Source organism: Candoia aspera, chromosome 1, assembly GCF_035149785.1.
Source record: "Candoia aspera isolate rCanAsp1 chromosome 1, rCanAsp1.hap2, whole genome shotgun sequence".
Taxonomy (NCBI): Eukaryota; Metazoa; Chordata; class Lepidosauria; order Squamata; family Boidae; genus Candoia; species Candoia aspera.
Window position 1 is genome coordinate 91,730,742 of NC_086153.1, and position 23,561 is coordinate 91,754,302.

The 23,561-nt window shown below is 43.8% G+C and overlaps 1 protein-coding gene across 2 annotated transcripts in view; it reads left to right on the forward strand.

Annotated features, from left to right (window-relative positions):
* The first annotated feature begins 1,673 nt into the window (after positions 1-1,673).
* MAP3K5 (mitogen-activated protein kinase kinase kinase 5) overlaps positions 1,674-23,561 on the forward strand; it is a 109,167-nt gene continuing 87,279 nt past the window's right edge. For both annotated transcript variants that reach the window (XM_063309546.1, XM_063309553.1), the window contains exon 1: positions 1,674-2,568. In XM_063309546.1, coding sequence (XP_063165616.1) covers positions 2,133-2,568 — 436 coding nt within the window. In that variant the 5' untranslated portion in view covers positions 1,674-2,132. The remainder of the gene's footprint in view (positions 2,569-23,561) is intronic.

Here is a 23,561-nt window from a genome sequence, read left to right on the forward strand (position 1 = left end):
TCATCAAGGCCCAAGCACTTGGCCCTGATGAACAGAGAGCAGAGCAGCATGCTTGCTTCTCCCTGGGTAGAAGAAGGAGAGAGAGAGAGACAGAAGTGGGAGTGGCAACAAACAGCTTCCTCAGAGTTGCATTGTGGGACAACTTGCCAGACTAGCCTTATATCATTTTTTAAAATTAGGAATTTACTTAATAGATTGTGAGAATGCGGAAGACATAATACATCTTGATTTCAGCAAAATATCTGATGAAGTGCCCCATGACATTCTCCTAATTTTAAAAAATGATATAAGGCTAGTCTGGCAAGTCTTGTTCTTGGTAAATCCTTGCTGACTTCTGGTAATTTTTGCATTGTTTTCAAGGTGCTTATAAACTACCATGTGATCTGTTCTGACATCTTCCCAACAGTGGTATCAGACTGACTAATTCTCGAGAGCTGCTTTCCCCCCATTTTGATGTACTTGGTCCTTAAGGTACAAAGTGTTTACAGACAGTTCATACATACATAATATTGATTTAAAGATAAAATTAATTAGAAATTCCCAAAACAAATTTCTGGTAGCAATCCTTGTTCAGTTACTTGCTCAGCTCATTTTGTGGAACCTGGCTGCCTTATATTTCTCCTACAGAGTCTACTTACTCATCAGAAAGCAGCTATTCACCCACATAGGCATACAACATTCATGAGAAGATGGCCTTTTCAACCTTCACAGCTGCAGTAATATCAGAACAATCAGTTTCTCTGGTCACTGTCCTCTCTTTTATGTATTTGCCTCTGATTGAACTCCAGATGAAACCCTCTTCTTTCTTTGTGGGGATCTATTTCTTCACCTGTAGTCAGCTGTTAGATTTCTACTTTTGTACAGAATCCTAGAATATCCCAAATCAGACTCCTGGCCTATGAAGCTCAGAATCAGTAACCAGGTATTTCCCTGCCATTTCCAATAGGGAACTTTCCCAACTCTCAGGCCCACAACTAGGGTCTGTGTCACCCAGGGCAAACATGGATTCCGCACCCACAGTGCTAATTTTGGTGCTCCCCCAGCGCAGTGCCCTGGGCACATGCCCTGCTCCCCCCCCCCCAGTTGCGGCCCTGCCAACTCTTCCTGAAAATGCTAGGAACTGAGCCTGGGACCTGGTGTGTGTGTGTGCCTCTGAATCATTCTTGATTCCTGGCAACTGCAGGGACAAAACCAGACAGTTTTCCTGGCAAACATTTTTTGGAAATGATGCACCCTTGCCTTCTTCCTGGGACTGAGAGTGGCTGGCCCAAGGTCACCCAGCTGGCTTTGTGCCTAAGGCAGGAACTAGAACTCACAGTCTCCCGGTATTTGGCCCGGTGCCTTTAGCCACTGTACCAAACTGCCTAGTTATACAGTAGCTATTAAAAACATAATCAGGGCGGAAGCACTTGGTGCAAGAACAGCTGGAACGGCTCCTCATTGAGAAAAATAAAACTTTCGTGCAATAGGTTAGGAGTGGAACAGCAGAGGGCGCCTTACAATACCGTACTATCAACGCTTTTCACTTTCATTGCTGCAACGCCTCTTCCTTACCAAAACTTTCGCACTTCTGTTTACTAGCGCAGGAATGCGCAGCTCGTTCTACTATAGGGCAGGGGGTGTGGCTGAGGTGGAAAGGCGGGGCTTTCCTTGGGCAGGCTACCGGCGGCTTGCCGGGATGTAGCAATACAACAAGTGCCTAGCTTCTGCTCTTATCTTTTCGTCTGTGAAGGCTCACAGCAGAAGCGGCCGCCGCGTAGTGTCTCGGGGAGAGACTCAACGAACTGGGCCGAAACTGGTCCAGAAGAGGCAAGTTTGCAAATAAGAGATCGTGCGTCTTTCTAATGTTGCAACATTACCGAGGCTGATGAGCTCCAGAAAGGAGTGCGCAATGGTGGCGCTGGCAAGCGCCGGAGGAAGTCGCGCTGTTTTCGTTGCCACGATCAGCTCTGCAGCGTGAGACCGAAGAAGGGCTCCTTTCCCTCCCACCCGATTTCCAGGTAGGCAGAACCTTGCAGAAATACCCGACAGCCGAGGAAAACAGGTCGGGAGGCAATGGCAGCATCTGCGTGAAAGCCCATCCCAGGGAGAGTCGAAGGCCGGGAGAGACGCCGCTGCAGAGACCCGTCGGCATGAGCGACAGCAGCGAAGGAGATATCATTAGCTTCTCCGTGCCGAGCATGACTGGAGGGGGTTGCCCGCTGCTGTACGAAGAGGGGCTCAGCAGGAGAGCGCCGGCGGCCGGCGAGGAGATGGCCCGCGGTTTCTCGGCGGGTCCGGGCGCCCCACCGGCCGGCACGTTTTGGAACGAGGATAGTAGCTCCTCCTGTCCGGCCACAGACTCAGCAAATCGGGCCAAAAGCGGCGGGGGCAGCAGTAGCAGCCGGAGGACCACGGTATCGTACGTGATCAACGAGGCGAGCCCGGGTCTGCTGCAGGCGGCGGAGAGCGGGGCCCTGCAGAGCCTGAAGGAAGCGTGCGAGGCGGTTGGCGCCGACCTGCAAACCCTGCACTTCGGCAAGCTCGACTTCGGAGAGACGTCCGTGCTCGACCGCTTCTACAACGCGGGTGAGTCGCTGGCTTCTGTCTGGGTGTGGGACATAATGGTCTGTGGCGATGGGAAGTTCATCTAGCGGGACCACGAAAAAGGGCCTTGTCCGTGGTGGTTCCCTTTCCGTGGAACACCATTCCCCCAGAATTAGATTAGCCCCCACCTCGATACTTTTCGGAAAGACCCTGAAGACGTGGTTCTGTCAGCGGGCCTGGGGACCCCAGCTTGAGAGGGAGCCAGCCGATCACGTGGCTGATTTGATTGTCTTTCTAGCCGCCGCAGGGGGTGGATGGGATCGATGTGTTTTTTATATTGTGGATTTTAATTTTGTAAGCTGCCTGAAGTCATGGAATTGGGCGGCCATATAAATTGATTAAATAAATAAATGGCCCTGAATACCAATGCAGAGAACCACTCAGAGTCCCTCAATAAATAAATAAGCCCGTTTAGTCGCAAGGGGGCTTAGTAAACACCTTTGCTAATAGCTCACTGCCAGCTTGGCAATAGAATATTGCAAGGACAAGTTTGCTCCTCTGCTGCTCTTCTAAGTGCCCTCAGACATGTATCATGATTGGGTATTGGTCGTTATTCTGTGTCATTAGCACATAACATCAAAGAAGGTCTTGAGTGCCTCCAGAAATGATCCTTAAATATTCTGAGTCAATTTCTGGTTTTGATACTGAAGTGTAAAAGATCAGTGGCAATAGAACTTGGTTTGCTGCTACCTGTTTAGTCAACTAAAGCTGCCGCCCTGGTAAGCGTATCAGAGCAATGCCTGTATTTGTCACGTGCAGAATTTATTTTTTAAATGCACAACTAAAAGACCAATGACTGTTGCAGAAGTAATGTATGAGAAAAATGGTGGGCTTTCTTATGGGTTCTCTTAGAAATAGCTTCCTTCCACTTTCTGTGCCTTTCACATGTACAGAAAAAAATGATTTGTGAAAATGGTACTGAACAGAATGTAAAGTGAAAATTGGAACTCTTTTGCTTCTATCTCACAATGATTGTCTTCCAAAGCTTCAACCTAAATGTCATATGTGGCATCAGATCCTTAAAGTGTAAGAAGACATTAGTTTTAAAACAGAAGTTATGATAATTGATTGAATCTTTTTGCTTTCCAGTGTATGCATTAAAGATCACCAGGTGATGGATTTGGTTAGTGTACTTAAAAATAAAATTAAAAGCTTTAGGGATCAAGTCAGTCTAGATATTTAATTCTTTAACCTACAGCTTTTATTCCTATTTGGGTCAGTGGTGGTTATACTCTAAGGAAGGAACTGCATTCTCCAGCCTCATACAAGGACCTACTATCTTCATTTCCTAAGTCAAGTGGGGGCTCTATTCTTGAAACTCAAGCTGTGCTTAAGTTTGCTAGAAGTCCTGAGGCAGGCAGAATGTGACATACTTCCTGCTTTCCTCATATGAGGCTTATAAGGAAACTCATGCTAGTCCTCAGGCAAGCTGAAATCTGTCCTTCAGCATTTGTAGAAGATGGAGTTAAGGACTCTGCTTTGTCATGCCTTGGATGTTTTTCTGTTTCCATGGTTTGAATATAGGAATCAGCCAGTTCCAGTGGCAGCTGGTTCAGGACAGTAAACAAAGGCAGACTGGTCTTCTGTTGGTAGGCCTCTGGACAGGAAATCTCTGGATACAGCTCTTGTGCTGTGTAGGACTTTTCCAGGAGCCATAAACTTTATTCAGAATTAATTTACTCATCTCAGTTCTCCTAGTCACTGATTTGCCTTTGGGCTCATTCATGTGTCTCTGTCTAATACATGGGCTGAGCACATCCAAATTTAGGTTTTCTTTGTGATGTGATTGTATCAGTGGCTGTTTTCACCACACACCTGGCTCTCCTTTTAAACTTTCTGGCCTGGGCTCATGACTGAAGCTGTATCAGTCTCACTTGTGAATCTTCCTAGGTCTATGAGGATTGGGAGTGGGAGGCGCTGAGTTATGCTGGTTCTGCATCTTACTGGGGGGGGGGGCAGATCCAGTCAGTGGTTGTGGGGCGGGACAGGTCTTGCCCTTGAGCACTCCGTTATGTGGTATAAGGCCTGGAGGCTGTAGTATCTGGATATACGTAGAGAAGCAAGTTCAGGCTGAAGGCATGTAAGGCCAAGGGGTTATTCATTCAAAAGCCCTTTGATTCTGGAAATATACCATCTCTGAGTGCTAATAGGGTTATGTTCCCCCATGGAGAGCAGGCTTGCTATTTGAGGGTCCTCCTGGACTCACAGCAAAAAGCAGATAGAGTCTGGGGTCAGGAGGGCCTTTGTCCAGCTTCAGCTGATGTGCCAATTGTGGCCTTACTTAGAAGAGGGGCAGTCATGCACTAGTTATTTTCTGTATGGATTTGTCATGAGTAAGGATGGCGAGCAGGGGGCTCCCATCCAGACTGTTAAGCGCATGCGTAGCACTGAGGAATTGGTCAGCCATTCAAAGAGACACAGATTGGGGCCGCCTTAACCTTTGGGGTTTATATGTCTGGGTTTTTCCCACGCTTCTTCAGTTTGTTAGGATTGATGTCCTAACAGCCAGGAAACACGCTGAGACAAGGAACTGGTCTCTAATGTTTATTGCTAGTAAAGGTAAAGGTTTCCCTTGACGTAAAGTCCAGTCGTGTCCGACTCTAGGGGGTGGTGCTCATCTCTGTTTCTAAGCCTTAGAGCCGGCGTTGTCCGTAGACACTTCCGGGTCATGTGGCCAGCATGACGACACGGAACGCCGTTACCTTCCCGCCGAAGCGGTACCTATTGATCTACTCACATTTGCATGTTTTTGAACTGCTAGGTGAGCAGGAGCTGGGACTAGCAACGGGAGCTCACCCCGCCGCGTGGGGAAAAACCCAGACATATAAACCCCAAAGGTTAAGGCGGTCCCGATCTGTGTCTCTTGGAATGGCTGACCAATTCCTCAGTGCTATGCATGCGCTTAACAGTCTGGATGGGAGCCCCCTCCTCGCCATCCTTACTCATGACAGGATTACTGCAATTTGCTTTGCGTGAGGCTGCCCTTGAAGACCTCCTGGAAACTTCAGCTGGTACAAAATGCAACAGCTTGTCTGCTTACGCCCCATCTCACTACTGCCATGAAATGCTGCTGCTGTGAGAGCTGCATTGGCTACCTGTGTGTTTCCAAATGAATTCACAGTGCTGGTGATTATATATAAAGCCCTATATACCTCAGGTCCTGGGATTCTGTGAGACTGCCTATTCCTGATAGATTCTGCCACCCAGTCTGAGTGAATGGAGAGTGCTTGCTGAAAGTACCCACATACTGAATGGTGTGAGGGCCCCACAAAACCAGCCATACTTTGTGGAGTGCCCCCCTTCCTCTGGAACAGCTTGCCCCTTCCCACGATGTTCTGGAAGCTTGTAAAATCATGGCTGTTCCACAAGGCCTTTGTGTGGTGACTGGTGTGGAGTTGCTAGTGCCAGATGTGTAATTGTTAGTATAAAACAATGTAATCTCTTAGGTTTTATTGTAGTTTTTTATTGTTTGCACTGGCTGTATCACTTTGTACACTGTTACAGTCCTTCAAGAGGGAAGCAGCTTGGGGGCTTGAAAATCTATTGAATATAGGTTGGCGTCTGCCAGGATATGCATAACTGCTTCAGTCCCCCACAAGCTGCTCAGGCCCACTTTAACCATAGGTTCATGGTACCAGAGTCAGTGTGCTCTGAGTCTGTACACCCAGATATGCTGAAAGGGAAAGTACAGTAATGGTATCTGTTTCTATCCTTCAACAGTCTTGCTTGTGCAAAGAAAGAATAGTGGAGGATAATCAAGGGCTTGGTTTATATCTTACAATAAGCTGAGTCGTTTGAATGCTGACTTGCTGGAACAGAATAAGTGTGCTAAGGCACGTTGCCTTTCCTCCACAATCTGGGAATTGCTAAACAAACCAGGGAATCTCTGACTATGGTTCTTTCATATTATACCCAATCCAGGATGTCGTACTAAGCCAAACCCTTAAGCCCCCAAACAAACTGTAGCTTATACTTCTGTTTTTATAGGAGCTGCAAGCTGAAGATTGCAGTCCGAATGTCATGGTAAATATGCTATAGTCTGAGGCTCCCTGGTTTGTTCAACATCTCCCAGTCAACTGAGACAGATTGGGCAATATGCCCAATCCTAATCAGCCACCATTCAGAAAATTCTGACTTATTGGGGCATATAAACTAGCAAGGAGTGACCATGGTTGTATCCAATGGGGCCTGTCTTCCAATACAGTGGACAGTGCTGGCAAGATATATATATCTTCTCTGCCTACAGGCCCCTGTGTCTCTACTAATACTAGGAAGCCCTCCAGACCAGATTTGGGTGGATGAGAAAGGCTGAATGGGAAGGATTTTAAAAAGTCCTATTGTATTAGTCAGAGTCCACTTATGTGACACTGGATTGAGTCTCTTGTTAATATTTCTCTCCCAATAAGATCTCATGTTCCAATGACCTCTTGTCTCTCAGAGTCATCCGTAGAGTAAATATTATTTAATTTTAAATGATTGTCCAACAAGCTGTTCTGGGGAAGAAAGGTCAACCAAGTTTGGAGTTATAGTTTTTTCTTTCTCTGTTGTATTTGGCTCTCGCGTTATCATGTAGATCAGTATTTCTCAACCTTGGCAGCTTGAAGATGTGTGGACTTCAACTCCCAGAATTCAAGTGAGATGCCAAGAACTGCAGGATATAAATGCAATAAATAAATATCTAAATGAACACCACAGTGACGAAAACTGGCATTCTGGGGGCAAGGTTGGAGACAATTATTCAGCATAGTTTTGAGGGTTGTCTTTAGTATGACCAGTGTGATGGTGAAAAAAATGCCTTCAGTGGTTTAAATATGGCTTCAGTGGTTAAATATGCCTTCAGTGGTTAAAAATGCCTTCAGTGGTTTAAATATTTCAGTAATAAAAAGTGTTGAAGGATTTTCACTGATTGACTGTAGCAACAATTCTGAGTCTTTTTCTTGATACAGATTACATGTTTGGATTCCCATGTTCAGACTGCAGAGTTTGACTCTGTGGGGTGTCATGTTCATATTGGTGTTGTGAAAAAGTACCACTATTTAAATTCACTGAATATTACATTTAAAGAAAAACAGTTAAGAGCTTTTTTGGCACTTTAAGATCTAGCACATTTACAATATAAACATTCAAGGATTGCAATTTATTTCATCAGATGTCTGGAGGAAGTGGACTGTGATCTACAAAAACTTACACAACAGTAAATTGGTTAGTTTTTAAGGTGCCACAATGTATTGTTCGTGCTGCAAAAGACTAACATGACCATTTAAACCTCTTACATGAGGACATTTATCAGACAAAATGCATTATGAACCATAATCTAATTTGAATATTATACATAAAAAGTCCTGTGTGGTTATGTTATTGATACATTATCTTTTCACAGTCTACCCGCAGCATCGTTATGGACCACAAGCTGAGAACTGCTGGGTACAGGTAGTCCTCGCTTAACAACCCTAATTGGGACTGGAATTTCCATCACTAAGTGAAGTGGTCAGTAGGCAAAACATCACGTGACTGCACCACTTAGCAACAGCAGTTCTGTTAGTCCTGGTTGCAGTCATTACGCGAGGACCGCACTATGATTAGGCAAGGACTTCATGCTTCTCCCATCCTCCGTGAATTGCTGGCTCTGTTCTACCGCCTTCTCTCCAGCTGGGCCTGGTGAACTCCCTTTGGCAGACGAGGCTCCGCTGCCTGGCTGCGCTTTCCTCTGCTTCAGCTCCCCTCACCCACCTGTCTCCCCCTCAGCTCTTGTCCTTTTGGCCTCCCTGCACTCCAGCACTGCCTGCCTGTGCTGCCCCCAGCTGGCCTTTGCTGTCTAGTTCCTCCCGCTGCTGGTGAGGTGCCCCCGGCCGAGGAAGCTGCTGGCCTTTTGCAACATCTCTGCGAGACCTGTCAGTGGGGGGGGAGGGGGGCAGCAGGGGCAGTGGTATGCTGGACACAAAGCATTGCAAAGGGCCAGCAGCTGCCTTGGCTGGGCATTCCTCATCAGCAGCAGGAGTAAGAAGATGGCAAAGGTCAGCGGAGGGTGGCAGAGTGCAGGGCAGTGGGGGCAGCAGAGTGCAAGACGGCAGGTGTGGTGGAGTGCAGGGCGGCCCAAAAGGCAGAGGTGGGGGGGAGATAGGTGGGGCGGTTGAAATGCACACTACGGTTGTAAATGCGGTTAGGCTGCCAAGTGCCTGAATTTTGATCATGTCACCGCATGGGCGCTGCAACAGCCATAACTTCAAGGGCTGGTCGTAACTACCATTTGTCCAGTGCCATCGTAACTTCAAACAGTCGCTGAACAAATGGTTGTTAAGCAAGGACTGCATATGGGATTGTAACCTACCTGTGTGCTCACAAAATTGTTAGTAATTTCAGGTACCTCTCTTCCAGTGTGGGGTGAGGGGCACAGTAAAATATGTGAAGAGGAAATATCCACTTGTATTAAAAATGAACAGTGAAGCCATTAAGATTCTGATATTTTTTCAAATTCTGAATTTGAGTGAAATTCGTGTTATAAAAAAAAATTCTAGATAGCTGGAGTGGTATGGTGGCTAAAGCAGGAATTCTCAAACTTTGCAGTATCATGATCTCCTGTAATGAGAAATGAATTTGTGTGGATCCCCCCAGTGGTTATCATTAGATTAGGGCTTGGTAAGAAATACATTTAACACTTACTTTTAATCATTAAATTTTAATCTCTGTATGTCGGAGAGGTTTTCAACCTTGCAAGTTTGAATGAACTAAGTGAGGAACAAAGCCCAGGGTGTGTTTGGACTGTGCTCCTGCTTTGCCTACACAAGCTTGATCAGAGCCTAGCTCAATTTCAGAAGCCCTGGATTAAGCTGTTGGATTATGTCTCCCCTCAGCCACAGAAGCCAGTCATTGTCCCTTAGGCTGTGCTACCTCACAGAGTTGTTGTGGTGGGGGAAATTGGAGGAAGGAGTATTGTGTATGCCACCTTGAGTTCCTGAAGGAAAGGTAGGATATAAGTGAAACAAACGAACAAATCAAATAGATAGAGCCAGTTCCAGGTTTGATGTGTTCAGATCTTTCTGTTTATATTTGCCCCTCTTGCACTTACCAGATCAGCATCAAAGCTGAGTGGATGAAGGAGGAAGGGTAACTTAGAAGCAAAGGGAGCAAAGGAAGAAAGCATCTCCTACTGTTGCAGTGCAAGTACCACTCTTTTTAAATGGCAGATGTGACGTCCCGTATGTGTGTGAAAGAGGCAGAGCTTGGGTTGTGACAAGGCAACACTGCTTTCATCGTTTCTATGGAAAGCATCCAATCCTGCAGATGCTTCTGCTAAGAAGTCAGCCTGCAGGAAGAGTTTTGTGGTAAGGGACAAAGAAAAAATGAAAAGAAATTAAGTTCTAGGACATTTGAAGGGACTAAAGATCAAGATTTTTAGAAGTAAAAGGAAGGAAGATAAAGTTGGTTTTATTTGATCAAGGTTAAAATAGATACACTGTTATCTATAGTAACCCTTAATGGACTTTGCTGACATCAGGGCTGAAATGACAAGGCTTTAAGGAATTGTGGGAAGAAGAGATTATTTGTTGTATTTTAAAAGAAGGTGATAAGTTATTAAAATTGTTTATACTTGTAATGAAGGGCGAAGTCACTTCTTTTTGTATTTCTTTTACTTTTCTTTACTATATCCTTATTTTCCTTTTCTATTTTTCTTCATATTTTTTTTCTTTTTTTCTTTTCTGCACCTTTTCTTTTTTCAGTTTGTATTAGCTTTTATTGCTGTAAATTGTAATCTTTAATACAATTACTATAAAAAAGAAGAAGTGGGCCTGCAGGGATTCAGTAGAAAAGGGGGAAAGATGAGAGGAAGTGATTAGTAAGGCTAATCCCATTGGTGGGGTGCAGACAGAGGAAGAAGTCTGCACCAGTATATGAGCGGGAGAGAGGGAGAGCTCATGCAGCAGAGGTAAGGAGAGACAGTTGAGCAGTAGGGGATCTTGAGAATGCGGAAGGAAAGCACAAAGAGAAAAGAGTCTTTTAAAAAAAATTTGCTCTGCTCAGTTCAGGGTGGAGGAGTTGTCAGGCCTTCAAAGAAGACCAGACTAGGAAACAGCCTCCACAGGATGATTATAACTACAGTTTCTTGAGATAGGCTATAATAACAGAATCTTGCAAGCCTTCCTGTGTCTCCTCTTTCTTCCCTCTTATCCCACAGGAAGTTGGTAGAAGGGGGATAGCCTGAGTCTCTTTGTAATATCCTCCTGCCTCTCTGGACAACACATGTTTCTTCTGCACCTGGTGGTTCCTTAACAGCCTCTGGATTACTTCTTCAAGGTCATCTTCCTGACTCTCTACAGGAGCTGAGGATCAGGTCTGCCTCACAAGTATAGTTAATGGCATAATTAAGACCATGTTTGAGGCCCAAGTACAGAGTTTAACTTCAGGGGACACCTGGGACAAAACCATCTTCAGAGAAAGAATTAGATGAGTAGGGAGAGGGCTGAAGCAAAGGACAAGGTCAGGATCAACATGGACAGTTGTTCTTGTTGTTGTTGTTGTTGTTATTATTTAAACTCTTTAGTTAAACAGATGGGCTGTCTTGGTGGTAGAAAAGACCTGGTGACCTGTTAAAGTGCAGGCAAGAAGAAGGAAGAGAAGAGAAGAAAAAGTACAGCAGGAGTGGAGTCTTGCCCTTTGCTATTCTCTGGGATGCCAGTGTGGTGTAGAAGTTAAGGTGTTAGACTAAGGCTGGGAAAGCCCAAGTTCGAGTCTACTCTCAGCCACGAAAGCTCATTGGATGACTTGGGGTCCATCAGTCCTTCCACCTAGTTGCTGTTATTCTAGGGGCATGTGTAAGCTGTCTTGAGCTCCAGGAGTGTGGCAATTTCTTTGCCTACTCAAGTTTGTTTCGGGAGATCGAGTCCTTCTCAGGTAGTCATAAAAATGAGGGCCTGTGTTTTAGGGCTAGTGAGTACATCTGGAAGTTTAAGAGCCTGCTTTGGTCACTTACAAAATGGTTATGGACAGTTATAAAGCACCATTTTACCATAATGTAAAGAGGCACAGTTAGTCCACACTATTCTCAGGATGTTTTATTTTTGTTTTTGTTTTCTTCTGGAGAGGTGGGCACACTTCCAGATAGAACACAAGGCATTGCTTTCTAATAGTATTTCTGGAGTATATCCTGGAAGAATTTTGGAAATAAAGGTTATGCCAATCGAAGAGAATATCTGTAGCTCAGGGCTGAACTGTGGAGTCCTTGGTGCTCTCTGAGCTTGGTTGTTTTCTTGCAGACGTTTCATTGCCCGACCAGGCAACATCTTCAGTGCTGGGCAATGAAACGTTCCCAAGAAAACAGCCAAGCTCAGAGTGCACCAAGGACTCCATAAAGGTTATGCCTGAGATTGCCATTTTTGTGGAATACCACCCATTTTTTTAAGAGACTCAGAAGAAAAATTAAAAGCAAGGAGGCATGGTGAATATCAAGGGATCTCTATCACTTTGGACCCATAGGCATAACATTAAGAAACGAGATTGTAATATAGGACCATATTGCAGTGTGGTTGGCATTTCTTAAATCCTGCCGTAGCATTAATTGAAATGTATAAAAGAGAAATTCCAAATCTCTGTGTCAGTACATATATAACTCTTTTCTGACTCAGAATCATCAGGCTGTGCTATATGTATTTTACATAGTAAAGCAATATTTCCTTACAGTGTTGTTGTATTGGTTTAGTTCTAAAAATATTTCTCTGACTTCAGATGCTAGTTTCTGACTCAGAGATTGATGCCCGTTGCATAAACCTTTATTTTAACCGATGCATCATTTCCCTCTTGGAGTCCTACTTGCCTGCAAAGATCCATCTATTTTATGAATGTATTTATTTTATATTACTTCTCGGTCATTTTCAAAATAGTGTCATAACTGTATGAGAAGAAGTGGCAAATGGCAATGAACTTCTGAAGGGAAACTTATTTTTACTCTTACAGTAATTCCGGTTGATAGATTACTACTAGGTATTAGCTTACGAAAATGGACCGAATTCATAATAATGAATTTTTATTAAATAGTTTGTATATCATCATGCAAAGCTTGTTTTAGGGAGTTTTGTGGCAATTCAGTAAAATTGGGGGGACTCATAAGGTTTGTTTTGTCACTGAGTCTTTGAAGTGGAGTGAAAAATGAAAACATCGCCTCACATACACAAAGCAAGTTGAACACTTCTGCTGCCTGCAGTCCTCAGCCTTGGCCATAGAAGAAGGCTGTAAGTTGTTACGGCTTGTGGTGGGATATTCATAAGCATTCTGATAACTTTCCTGGTCCATCCTGGATATTTTAGGTTGTTGCAGATTACAGGGAGGTAAGTGGGAAATACTTTGGATTGCCAACTGTACAGTACAATCAGAAAAGGCAGCAATGCTAATATAGAAGCATGAGAAAATCATGGGGCTGGATAAGAGAATCTGGGGATAGAGTGGGCCAAGGGAGTACTCAGAGTAGGTGATATACAGAAAGGCAAGGATTTGAGATATTTGGTGAAAAAAGTTAGAGAATAGGGGATGACGTACAAGTTTCTGCTGCGAGAAAACAAAGAAATCTAAGATTATGAAGTTACAGTGATTCTAACATCTTTGAATGAAAATCACATGCTGATGTTTACTTGGGAACACATCTCCCACCATCTCCCATCACTTTGATTGGTAACACATCTCCCACCAATCATGTTGTGTTAGTTATTTTGTTCAGGAAATAAGTGGCTATCTTCACTTCTGGCTTGCAGAAAGGATGCAACTATATACACAGCTATTGTAGTGCTAGGCCAGAAATCCTATAGGTATCATTCTCCTTTTCTAGCTTTCAAAAGTTAGTGGTTGAGAAAGATGCTCCTGAAAGGGAGAGCAATACAAACCAGAGTTGCATGTTATTGGCTACTTCTTAATCTTAAAGAATCGGACACAATTGAATGGATTAAAACAATCTTAAAGAAATATTCTAATTTTATAGAAAGTGTGATAAGGGACACTTGTACATGCAACTAAGTTTCTTTCTTCCTCTGACCGGGGATCAGGAGTTCAGTACCTGTGGAGGAACAGCATTAGAGTTACTAGCTTATGTGGCTCTTATTTATCATTTGCTATTTCCCTTAACCATGGAGCAGATTTTGCTGCAGTTTTTACATTCTTTTCAAAGTGCAGAATGTTTTGTAGTACTGTACTGATAGATATAACATGGTTGAGCTGCAGAAATCCAGACAATCCTAGATGGTGGCAAAAAGATAGAATTGTCAGCTTCTCTTTGCTGCCACTGACTGGCCTTCTGAATTTTTGCAGCTAAGACTTAGTAGACCAAATTATTATAACAAAATCATGCTTTTGTTTATTGTGCAGCTTTGTTATTCCCTACAGTAAAGAGTGGCTTATGCTCATTTGTACTGGACATGCTTTTATACAGATGGGAAAGTTGTGCATACAAAGATATAGAGTGGAAGAAGTCCAATTTCTTTCTCAATTCCAGGGATTCTTTGCCAAGAGTTCCTTGCTTACCTAAGAAAATGTACATTCCAAGGATTTTTCATTTAACACAATATGAGCACACAAGGATAAGCCTGGACTTTGGTTTACAAAACTGTTCATATTTTATTTTAAAATCGCCTAGCATTTTCGATGAAATCTAAAGTTGCACCCCCCTCCTTTTTCTATTGTTGAAGCAGATGGTGGCTTCTAAAACACATTGGTTTTGTATTAATAGCTGACTAAATTATTTCCATGCCCAACTGTACTACATCCTGCAGCATCTGCCATTTATAGTCGTAGAAAAGCTGTGCCAACCTTACAGTCGTTACCAGTAACTGAAGCGAATGTTTGGAAATAGAAATGAATGAGTTATGTTTCTGCTTGCTTTCCCTGAAGGACAGCTTCTGCTCTCTCCCTCCCCCTCCCCAAACAGCCACAGCAGATCCTGCCTTGGGTTTGCTACGGTTTCTTCCAGTGTTGTTTTGTTTCTTCTCCAGAGAACTGTTTGTCTGGGGTTTGTTCCTAAACAGATAAAAATGACCCTTTCCTCATGCTTGGAGTCATGCTTCCTGAACCCAAACTACCATAATAAGCTGTGATCATTGAGTCACTGGCAAAAAGACTATCTTTGTTTAGCTGGCATCAGAAAAGGCCATGATAAAAATAAAAGTTTTAGATTTTTCTCTACAATAAGCCCAGTTGGCTTCCTTTCTCTTCCTACCCCCCAAACACATTCTGTCATGATAGTTTATTTCTCTTCGGAAGGAAATTATTGAAATTGACCCTTGGCTTACTTTGCAGGGAAACTGACTGGTACACTAAAAAGCAGACACTTGTGATGACTGGTCAAATGATAGGTAAAGTAATAAATCTATCAACTTAATAAATTATTAAGTGATATTCATACTCAGGTGAATAATACACCATGTGAACTAGCTTCTGCATGCTGACTTTAGTGCATATTCACTGAATGTTTAAATTGTTGGAATCTGATTATACTTTGGATCTGTTTGTCTTGGTGAAATATGATGGAAAGAACATTCATTTCTACCTGCATGACTATAGCAGTTGAATACATTGTAGTACTCTCAGTATTTGGGACTTGTTGTAATGTAGTAAGGTAAATAGATTTTTCAGGCTAAATGTGTATATATGAGCTGCATGGTTGCGTTGTAAATTTGACAAAGCCTTAGTGATACGATGTACTGATGTAGAATATTATTTCTAATATGAGTTGGTACTCTGGTAGCAAACAGTTAGCAAGATTAAAGTGTATTCTCAAAATAAATAAGAATCTCTGTGCCATTTAGAGTTCCAGTAAGCTTGTTTCTTATCACTATATGGTCCTTCTGTGTGAAAAATGGAAGAATCCTACATTTGCACCATATAGATTCTATAGATAGGCTATAGCTCAATGTGAAATAGGCAGGGATCAACTTTATGTCAGCAGCTGTCAGTTCTGCACCCATGTGCTTCAAAATCTGATGACCCTATATATGCCATGTGTTTGTTTGTTTGTTTGTTTATGTGTTCCTTCAACTCAGTGTTGACTCCTGGCGACTGCCTAGACAAGTCCCTGCAGTTTTCTTGGCAAGATTTTTTGGGAGTGGTTTGACATTACCTCCTTCCTAGGGCTGAGAGAGCGTGACCATTTCAAGGGCACCCAGCTGGCTTAATGCCTAAAGCAGGACTAGAACTCACAGTCTCCTGGTTTCTAGCCTTAACCACTACACCAAACTGGCTCTCTTTAAATATTTAGAAACTTTCTTTTAGAGAAAACTCTCAGGAAGCCAGACAGCAAAACTCAAAAAAAAAAAAAAATCAGAAAGAACAATACAAAGGAATACATGAAAAAGTAATAGTTGAAACCTGACACACTGTACAAACTATGAATCCAAAATCAATTATAGGCCAAGCTGAACAAGTGAGGCTTTAGGGTCTACTTGAAAATCTATAAAGATTGGACATCAATAAGAATAAAATTCCAGAATCAGGGAGCTACAAGTTAAAAGTTCCTATCCCTTTTGTTTGCTAATGTTTTTTTTCCCCAGCAGATCCACAAGTAGAGTCTCCAGAGTTGATCTCAGAATGCAGGTGGATTGGTTTAAGTAAGACATTGAGTAATCTGAAATAGCTTTCCCACAATGTAGTTAGTCTTTGGGGAGGGAGGGGGGCAGTGTTTGAAACTGCCATTTGCACCAAGAGCAGCTTTTTGAAAAACTTGATTTTAACATAGAGAAATGAATATCCCTTGAAAATGGCTTATGATTTTACTTCCACCTTCCATATTGTACAGTATTAATTCTACTTGTTGCAAGTGCAAATGCATGCCAGTTGTGCAGTGTGTGAATGGTGATCGTGTGATGAGGAATGCTGCAACAGTCATAAGAGACAAAATCATGAGACTGATTTTGGAGCTAATATGTACTGTAGAGAATTGCTTGCACAGTCCCACTGTGTGAATTATGCCTTGCTTTGCTAAGCATCGGCCACTGAATCTGAGTTGTAACCAAAGACTGAAATAATTGTTGAATAAATATAATGTGTGGATCAGTTAGTGTTTCAATTGTTGCCCTTGTATATTTTATTTCATTTATTTTATGAAGGCATTTTTACCTTGCTCTTCAGCCTAACAGAATAATAAAAATAAAGCAGCCCCTGCTCTTAGGCTTGCAGATGGAAAAGCAATGATGCAGGGGAAATAAGGAATGGGGAGGGGAAAAGAAAATAAGATAATATAGGGATCCAATTTTAAAGTGTTATGGTTTGTGTGGTGGCCAGTTGTAACAGAAATGGGCTGCCTGCTGGGAGGTCCGGATGGCATCCTCACTGGAGACGATCCTAAAGATTGAGGCTGGCGAGGTGGGAACCAGCAGTTCCCAAGCCAGAGAGAGCCATTATGTAAACATTTCCCATCCACCAAAGGATACCAAGTGATCCATCAGCTGTTGTGTTTGAGGCTGTATTCTTGTTTGCAAGAAATATTTTAATCCAGCCCACTCATGTCTGAGAAATTTTTTTTAGCCAGGCTGAGAAGTTGAACTAAGAATTAAGTGTCTGTGATTTTTATTTATTTATTTATTTTTATTTATCAAATTTGTCACTGCCCATTTCCTCTGAGTGGAGGAACTCTGGGTGGTATATAATAAAATTTCAATATAAAACACACTATAAACAATTTCACAGAGCTACCAAATATAATAAAATCCATATGGCTATGGTCTCATTCCATCATTGTATAGGAGAGGCACCTCAAGGCACTAGCCAGCCCCAAGTATGACTATTCTCCTCCCTGCCCCAAGCCTGGTTGCAGAGCCAGGTCTTCAACTTCCTCCGGAAGGCTAGGAGCAATGGGGCTAACCTCACCTCTGGGGATAGGATGTTCCAGAGGGTGGGAGCTACTGCAGAGAAGGCCTGCCTCCTGGACCCCGCCAGATGGAATTCTCTTTATCGACAGGGTCTGCAGCATGCCCTCTCTGCATGATCGGGTGGGGCGGGCTGATGAAACAGGGAAGAGGCGGTCCCTTACGTAACCTGGTCCCATGCCATGTAGGGCTTTATAGGTGATAACCAACACCTTGAATTGGACCCGGAAGCAGACTGGTATCCAATGCAGCTCACGTAGCAAAGGTGTTATGTGCTCCCTTTTAGGGCACCAAAAACAGCCTGCGCAGCCGCATTCTGGGCCAGCTGAAGCTTCCGGATACTCTTCAAGGGTAGCCCCATGTAGAGCACGTTGCAGTAGTCTATATGGGAGATAACAAGGGCATGAGTGACTGTTTGAAGGGCCTCCCGATACAGGAAAGGGCATAACTGGTGCACAACTTGAAGCTGTGCAAAGGCCCTTCTGGCCACGGCTGCCACCTGCTCTTCAAGCAGGAGCTGTGAGTCCACAAGGACTCCCAAGTTACGCACCGGGTCTGTCTGGGGCAGTGCAACCCCATCCAGAACCAAAGATGACAAAGTCCCAGATACGGAAGAGCCCTTAACCCACAGCCACTCCGTCTTACCAGGGTTCAGCTGAAGCCTGTTGTTCCCCATCCAGGCCCCTACAGCCCCCAGGCACCTGGAAAGGGCAGCTACGGCATCACTTACCCCACCTGGGATGGAGATATACAGTTGAGTATCGTCAGCATACTGATGATACCTAATCCCATGGTGATGGATGATCTCACCCAGCGGTTTCATGTAGACATTGAATAGGAGAGGAGAGAGAACCGAACCCTGTGGCACCCCACAAAGGAGGGGTCGCGGGTTGGATCTCTCACTCCCTATCACCACCGATTGGGACCGGCCCTGGAGGAAGGAGGTGAACCAGCGTAGAACCACGCCACCCACCCCCAACTCCCTGAGCCGACCCAAAAGGATACCACGGTCGATGGTATCGAAACCCCTGAGAGGTCAAGAAGAGCAAGGATGGATGCACTACCCCCATCCCGCTCCCACCAGAGATCATCCGTAAGTGTGACCAATGCCGTTTCCATCCCACATCCGGGCCTGAAACCTAACTGAAAGGGGACTAGAGAATCTGTTTCCTCCAGAACCCTCTGGATTTGTAATGCCACTACTTTCTCAATCACTTTCCCCAAAAAGGGGAGGTGGGAGACTGGACGAAAATTATCCAGTATAGTAGGGTCCAGCAATGGTTTCTTGAGGAAGGGATGTACCAGCGCCTCCTTAAAGGCAGTTGGAAACACCCCCTCCCTCGAGGATGTATTGACCATCTCCTGGACCCAGCCACATGTCACCTCCTGGGCAGCTTTCACCAGCCAGGAAGGACATGGGTTTAGATGACAAGTGGTGGCATTTACTGTCCGGAGGATCCTGTCCACTTCCTCGGGTCCAACAGGATCAAACTGTTCCCAGATAACATGGTAAATACGATCCCTGGGTATCTCCACAGACCATGCCTCACGCTTGGAATCTAACGTAGAATGGATCTGAGCGATTTTGTCTTGCAGATGCTCTGAAAACTCCTCTACACAGCCCTGTAGGTGGGTCACTGCACCCACCTTCCCCAACAGAGATTGCGTGATTTTAAACAGGGCCATTGGGTGGCATTCTGCAGACGCAATAAAGGCGGAGAAGTATTGACGCTTCACCGCCAGGTAGGTCTTAATAGTGGCTCTAACCAGTGTTCGGTCGGATTCAGTCTTTGTCTTCCTCCAGCGGTGCTCTCGACATCTCTTAATTCTCTTCAGAACCCTCAGCTCCTCCGTAAACCACAGGGAGCGTCAGGTACAATGAGGTAAGAGAGGTCGCACAGGCGCAATCCTGTCCAAGGCCCCGGCCACCTCCCTATTCCGGGCAGCGGCTAGGACCTCTGCTGGACCGTGCAGCAGATCATCAGGTATAACCTCCAGCTCCCTCTGAAACCCTACCAGGTCCATCAGTCGCCGGGGGTGGACCAATCAAATGGGTCCAGCCTCCCTGCAGAGGGGAGCCATCCCATTTGTGAAGCCTGAGAATAATATTTGCTCCATCATGTGCCTCTTTTTGATACAACGGTTGGGCCTGCTGGCCTTTAATGAAGAGAACACGCAGGCCACCAGTTCCTCCTTAACCATTTCTTCCATTTTTTGTTTCCTCAAGTAAATATTCTTAAAGACATCTGAAGTGGGCTCCATTAATAACATTAGGTAGAGAGCACTGGTAATGATAACAAAGATTCTTGTAACATATTCCAGAATAACATGGCACAAACATCTGTGGGCCTTGCACTGATGTGACATACAGGAATTCTGCTAATATTAACGTTAGTCAACCAAGATTCCAGTGTGGTGACGGAATGTTAGGCGATCCATTAAGGAATTGTGCTGAAACGGAAATGAGTTTCTTGCAAAAGACGCCCATGACTTCTTAGGAAACTAATTTGGGCTTATGCTTTGATCAGTCAGCTGAAGAACAACACCTGGATGCAGACAGGAAGCACATAAATCATGTAAGTTTATGCATTAGAAGACTACAAGGAATGCTGCCTTACCTGACAGAGCTTAATAAAACATTTGAACATTCTTGAAATAGATGTTGTTTGTATCATAATTGCTGTAAAAAATAGGAGAATAGTAACTGAATCTAGAGAGCTCATTTGCACATTATATTCTGGGGAAGGCACACAAGAATCCATCTTAGATGTAAATTTATGCCCTCCTCTCCCCAGTGATGGGAAAATAAGTATGGACTGTATTCACACAGTTTTTATTTGAATGCAATATTTACTAGTCATTTCATGTGAAACCCTGACTGTTTCTGGGCAAAACCAAGATATTTTTTAAATAATTTGCTTGGTTAATCCAGCCCTCAATTGGGATGGTGGCAGATGAGCAATCATAGAAAATCACAGGAAGAATGTTATAGGTACCCTTAAGTTTGTTGCTCCTGGAGTAAGCCAGACAGCCCTAGGAGGGAGCGAATGAACTTGGAAGAACCGGAATACGCTTTTGGCACTCCCACTGAACTACAAAACCACCTTCTGTTCTTTCATCTCAGTGGTATAACCAAGAATGGTCCTGCTACAGCACATCCCTGAACTATTCAGTAGGGCAGGGAGAAGCCATCCCCTTCTTCTGTTCACAGCCCCTGTTCTGGAGCATAATGCACAAAGCAGAGGGGGGGGGGAAAGTTTGTAGGAAACCGCACTGCTATAGCTCTCTGCGCATGATGCAAAATTAGGGATTCTTCCAAGGAAAACAAAGCTCTTTTGTAAAGCAGCCTAGAAGGGGATCTAAGCAAGGACACTTGTTGATAGCAGCAGACTATCAGTTCATTTAAAAATATCGACTTTATATTTATTCTATTATTTGAAATAAAGCTGTTTTATTTTAAAAAGGCATAAAAGTAATAAGTTTCCTAGGATTTCTTCTTCCCCTTCCACAAAGTCTTTGGGCAGAGAGCCAGATAAAAGAAACCAAATCGTTGCTGTTACAACCTGCAAATACCAGGCACTGCCAGTAAAAAAATGAAAGCAAACCTGTTTATCGTGTTTGTTTAATCTAATTTTGCAAAGGAGAACTGCCTTCATGCAAAGTGTGAACAATCTAATTCAAATGAGTCATATCCGCTTTCATTTGTGAATATATAAGTACAATTTAATCTAATTTAATTACTAGTTCAATATTTTTAGTCTTGCAGCATATACCTGAATGTTTTTCTCCAAATAATTTTACATACATGTTTTTCTTGCATGGAATATATATTTTATATCTTTATATTGAATGCCTACAGAATGTGAGTTGTGAACTGAAGCCCCTGCTGCTCCCAAGAGTCCCGGTTGAAGCTATGGGTAACACTGGTGGCAAAATTATTTAGCAATAGGCTTTAAAAAGAAAACAGTCTTTATTAGAAGTAGGGCCTTGACCTGTCTTCCTCCATTCACTTGTCAAAGGGGCCCTGCAGCAAAATTGAACTAGAAAGGGCAGGCTTTGTTGTTGTTGTTTATTCGTTTAGTCGCTTCCGACTCTTCGTGACTTCATGGACCAGCCCATGCCAGAGCTTCCTGTCGGTCGTCAACACCCCCAGCTCCCCCAGGGACGAGTCCGTCACCTCTAGAATATCATCCATCCACCTTGCCCTTGGTCGGCCCCTCTTCCTTTTGCCTTCCACTCTGCCCAGCATCAGCATCTTCTCCAGGGTGTCCTGTCTTCTCATTATGTGGCCAAAGTATTTCAGTTTTGCCTTGAATATCATTCCCTCAAGTGAGCAGTCTGGCTTTATTTCCTGGAGGATGGACTGGTTGGATCTTCTTGCAGTCCAAGGCACTCTCAGCATTTTCCTCTAACACCACAGTTCCAAAGCATCGATGTTCCTTCGCTCAGCCTTCCTTATGGTCCAGCTCTCGCAGCCATATGTTACTACTGGGAACCCCATTGCTTTAACTATGCGGAGCTTTGTTGTCAGTGTGATGATTCTGCTCTTAACTATTTTATCGAGATTTGTCATTGCTCTTCTCCCAAGGATTAAGCGTCTTCTGATTTCATGACTGCAGTCAGCATCTGCAGTAATCTTCGCACCTAGGAATACAAAGTCTTTCACTGCTTCTACATTTTCTCCCTCTATTTGCCAGTTATCAATCAAGCTGGTTGCCATAATCTTGGTTTTTTTGAGGTTTAGCTGCAAACCAGCTTTTGCACTTTCTTCTTTCACCTTCATCATAAGGCTCCTCAGTTCCTCTTCACTTTCAGCCATCAAAGTGGTATCATCTGCATATCTGAGATTGTTAATGTTTCTTCCAGAGATTTTAACTCCAGCCTTGGATTCCTCAAGGCCAGCATGTCGCATGATGTGTTCTGTGTACAAGTTGAATAGGTAGGGTGAGAGTATACAGCCCTGCCGTACTCCTTTCTCAATCTTAAACCAGTCCGTTGTTCCGTGGTCTGTTCTTACTGTTGCTACTTGGTCGTTATACAGATTCTTCAGGAGGCATACAAGATGACTTGGTATCCCCATACCACTAAGAACTTGCCACAATTTGTTATGGTCCACACAGTCAAAGGCTTTAGAATAGTCAATAAAACAGAAATAGATGTTTTTCTGAAACTCCCTGGCTTTTTCCATTATCCAGCGGATATTGGCAATTTGGTCTCTAGTTCCTCTGCCTTTTCTAAACCCAGCTTGTACATCTGGCAATTCTCGCTCCATGAACTGCTGAAGTCTACCTTGCAGGATCTTGAGCATTACCTTACTGGCATGTGAAATGAGTGCCACTGTTCGATAGTTTGAATATTCTTGAGTGTTTCCCTTTTTTGGTATGGGGATATAAGTTGATTTTTTCCAATCTGATGGCCATTCTTGTGTTTTCCAAATTTGCTGGCATATAGCATGCATTATCTTGACAGCATCATCTTGCAAGATTTTGAACAGTTCAGCTGGGATGCCGTCGTCTCCTGCTGCCTTGTTATTAGCAATGCTTCTTAAGGCCCACTCAACCTCACTCTTCAGGATGTCTGGCTCTAGCTCACTGACCACACCATGAAAGCTATCCCTGATATTGTTATCCTTCCTATACAGGTCTTCTGTATATTCTTGCCACCTTTTCTTGATCTCTTCTTCTTCTGTTAGGTCCTTGCCATCTTTGTTTTTGATCATGCCCATTTTTGCCTGGAATTTACCTCCAATGTTTCTAATTTTCTGGAAAAGGTCTCTTGTCCTTCCTATTCTATTGTCTTCTTCCACTTCCGCGCATTGCTTGTTTAAAAATAACTCCTTATCTCTTCTGGCTAACCTCTGGAATTTTGCATTTAATTGGGCATATCTCCCCCTATCACTGTTGCCTTTTGCTTTCCTTCTTTCTTGGGCTACTTCTAGTGTCTCAGCAGACAGCCATTTTGCCTTCTTGGTTTTCTCTTTCTTTGGGATGTATTTTGTTGCCGCCTCCTGAACAATGCTGCCAACTTCTGTCCAGAGTTCTTCCGGGACCCTATCTACTAAGTCCAGTCCCTTAAATCTATTCTTCACCTCCACTGCATATTCCTTAGGAATATTAGTGAGCTCATATCTAGCTGATC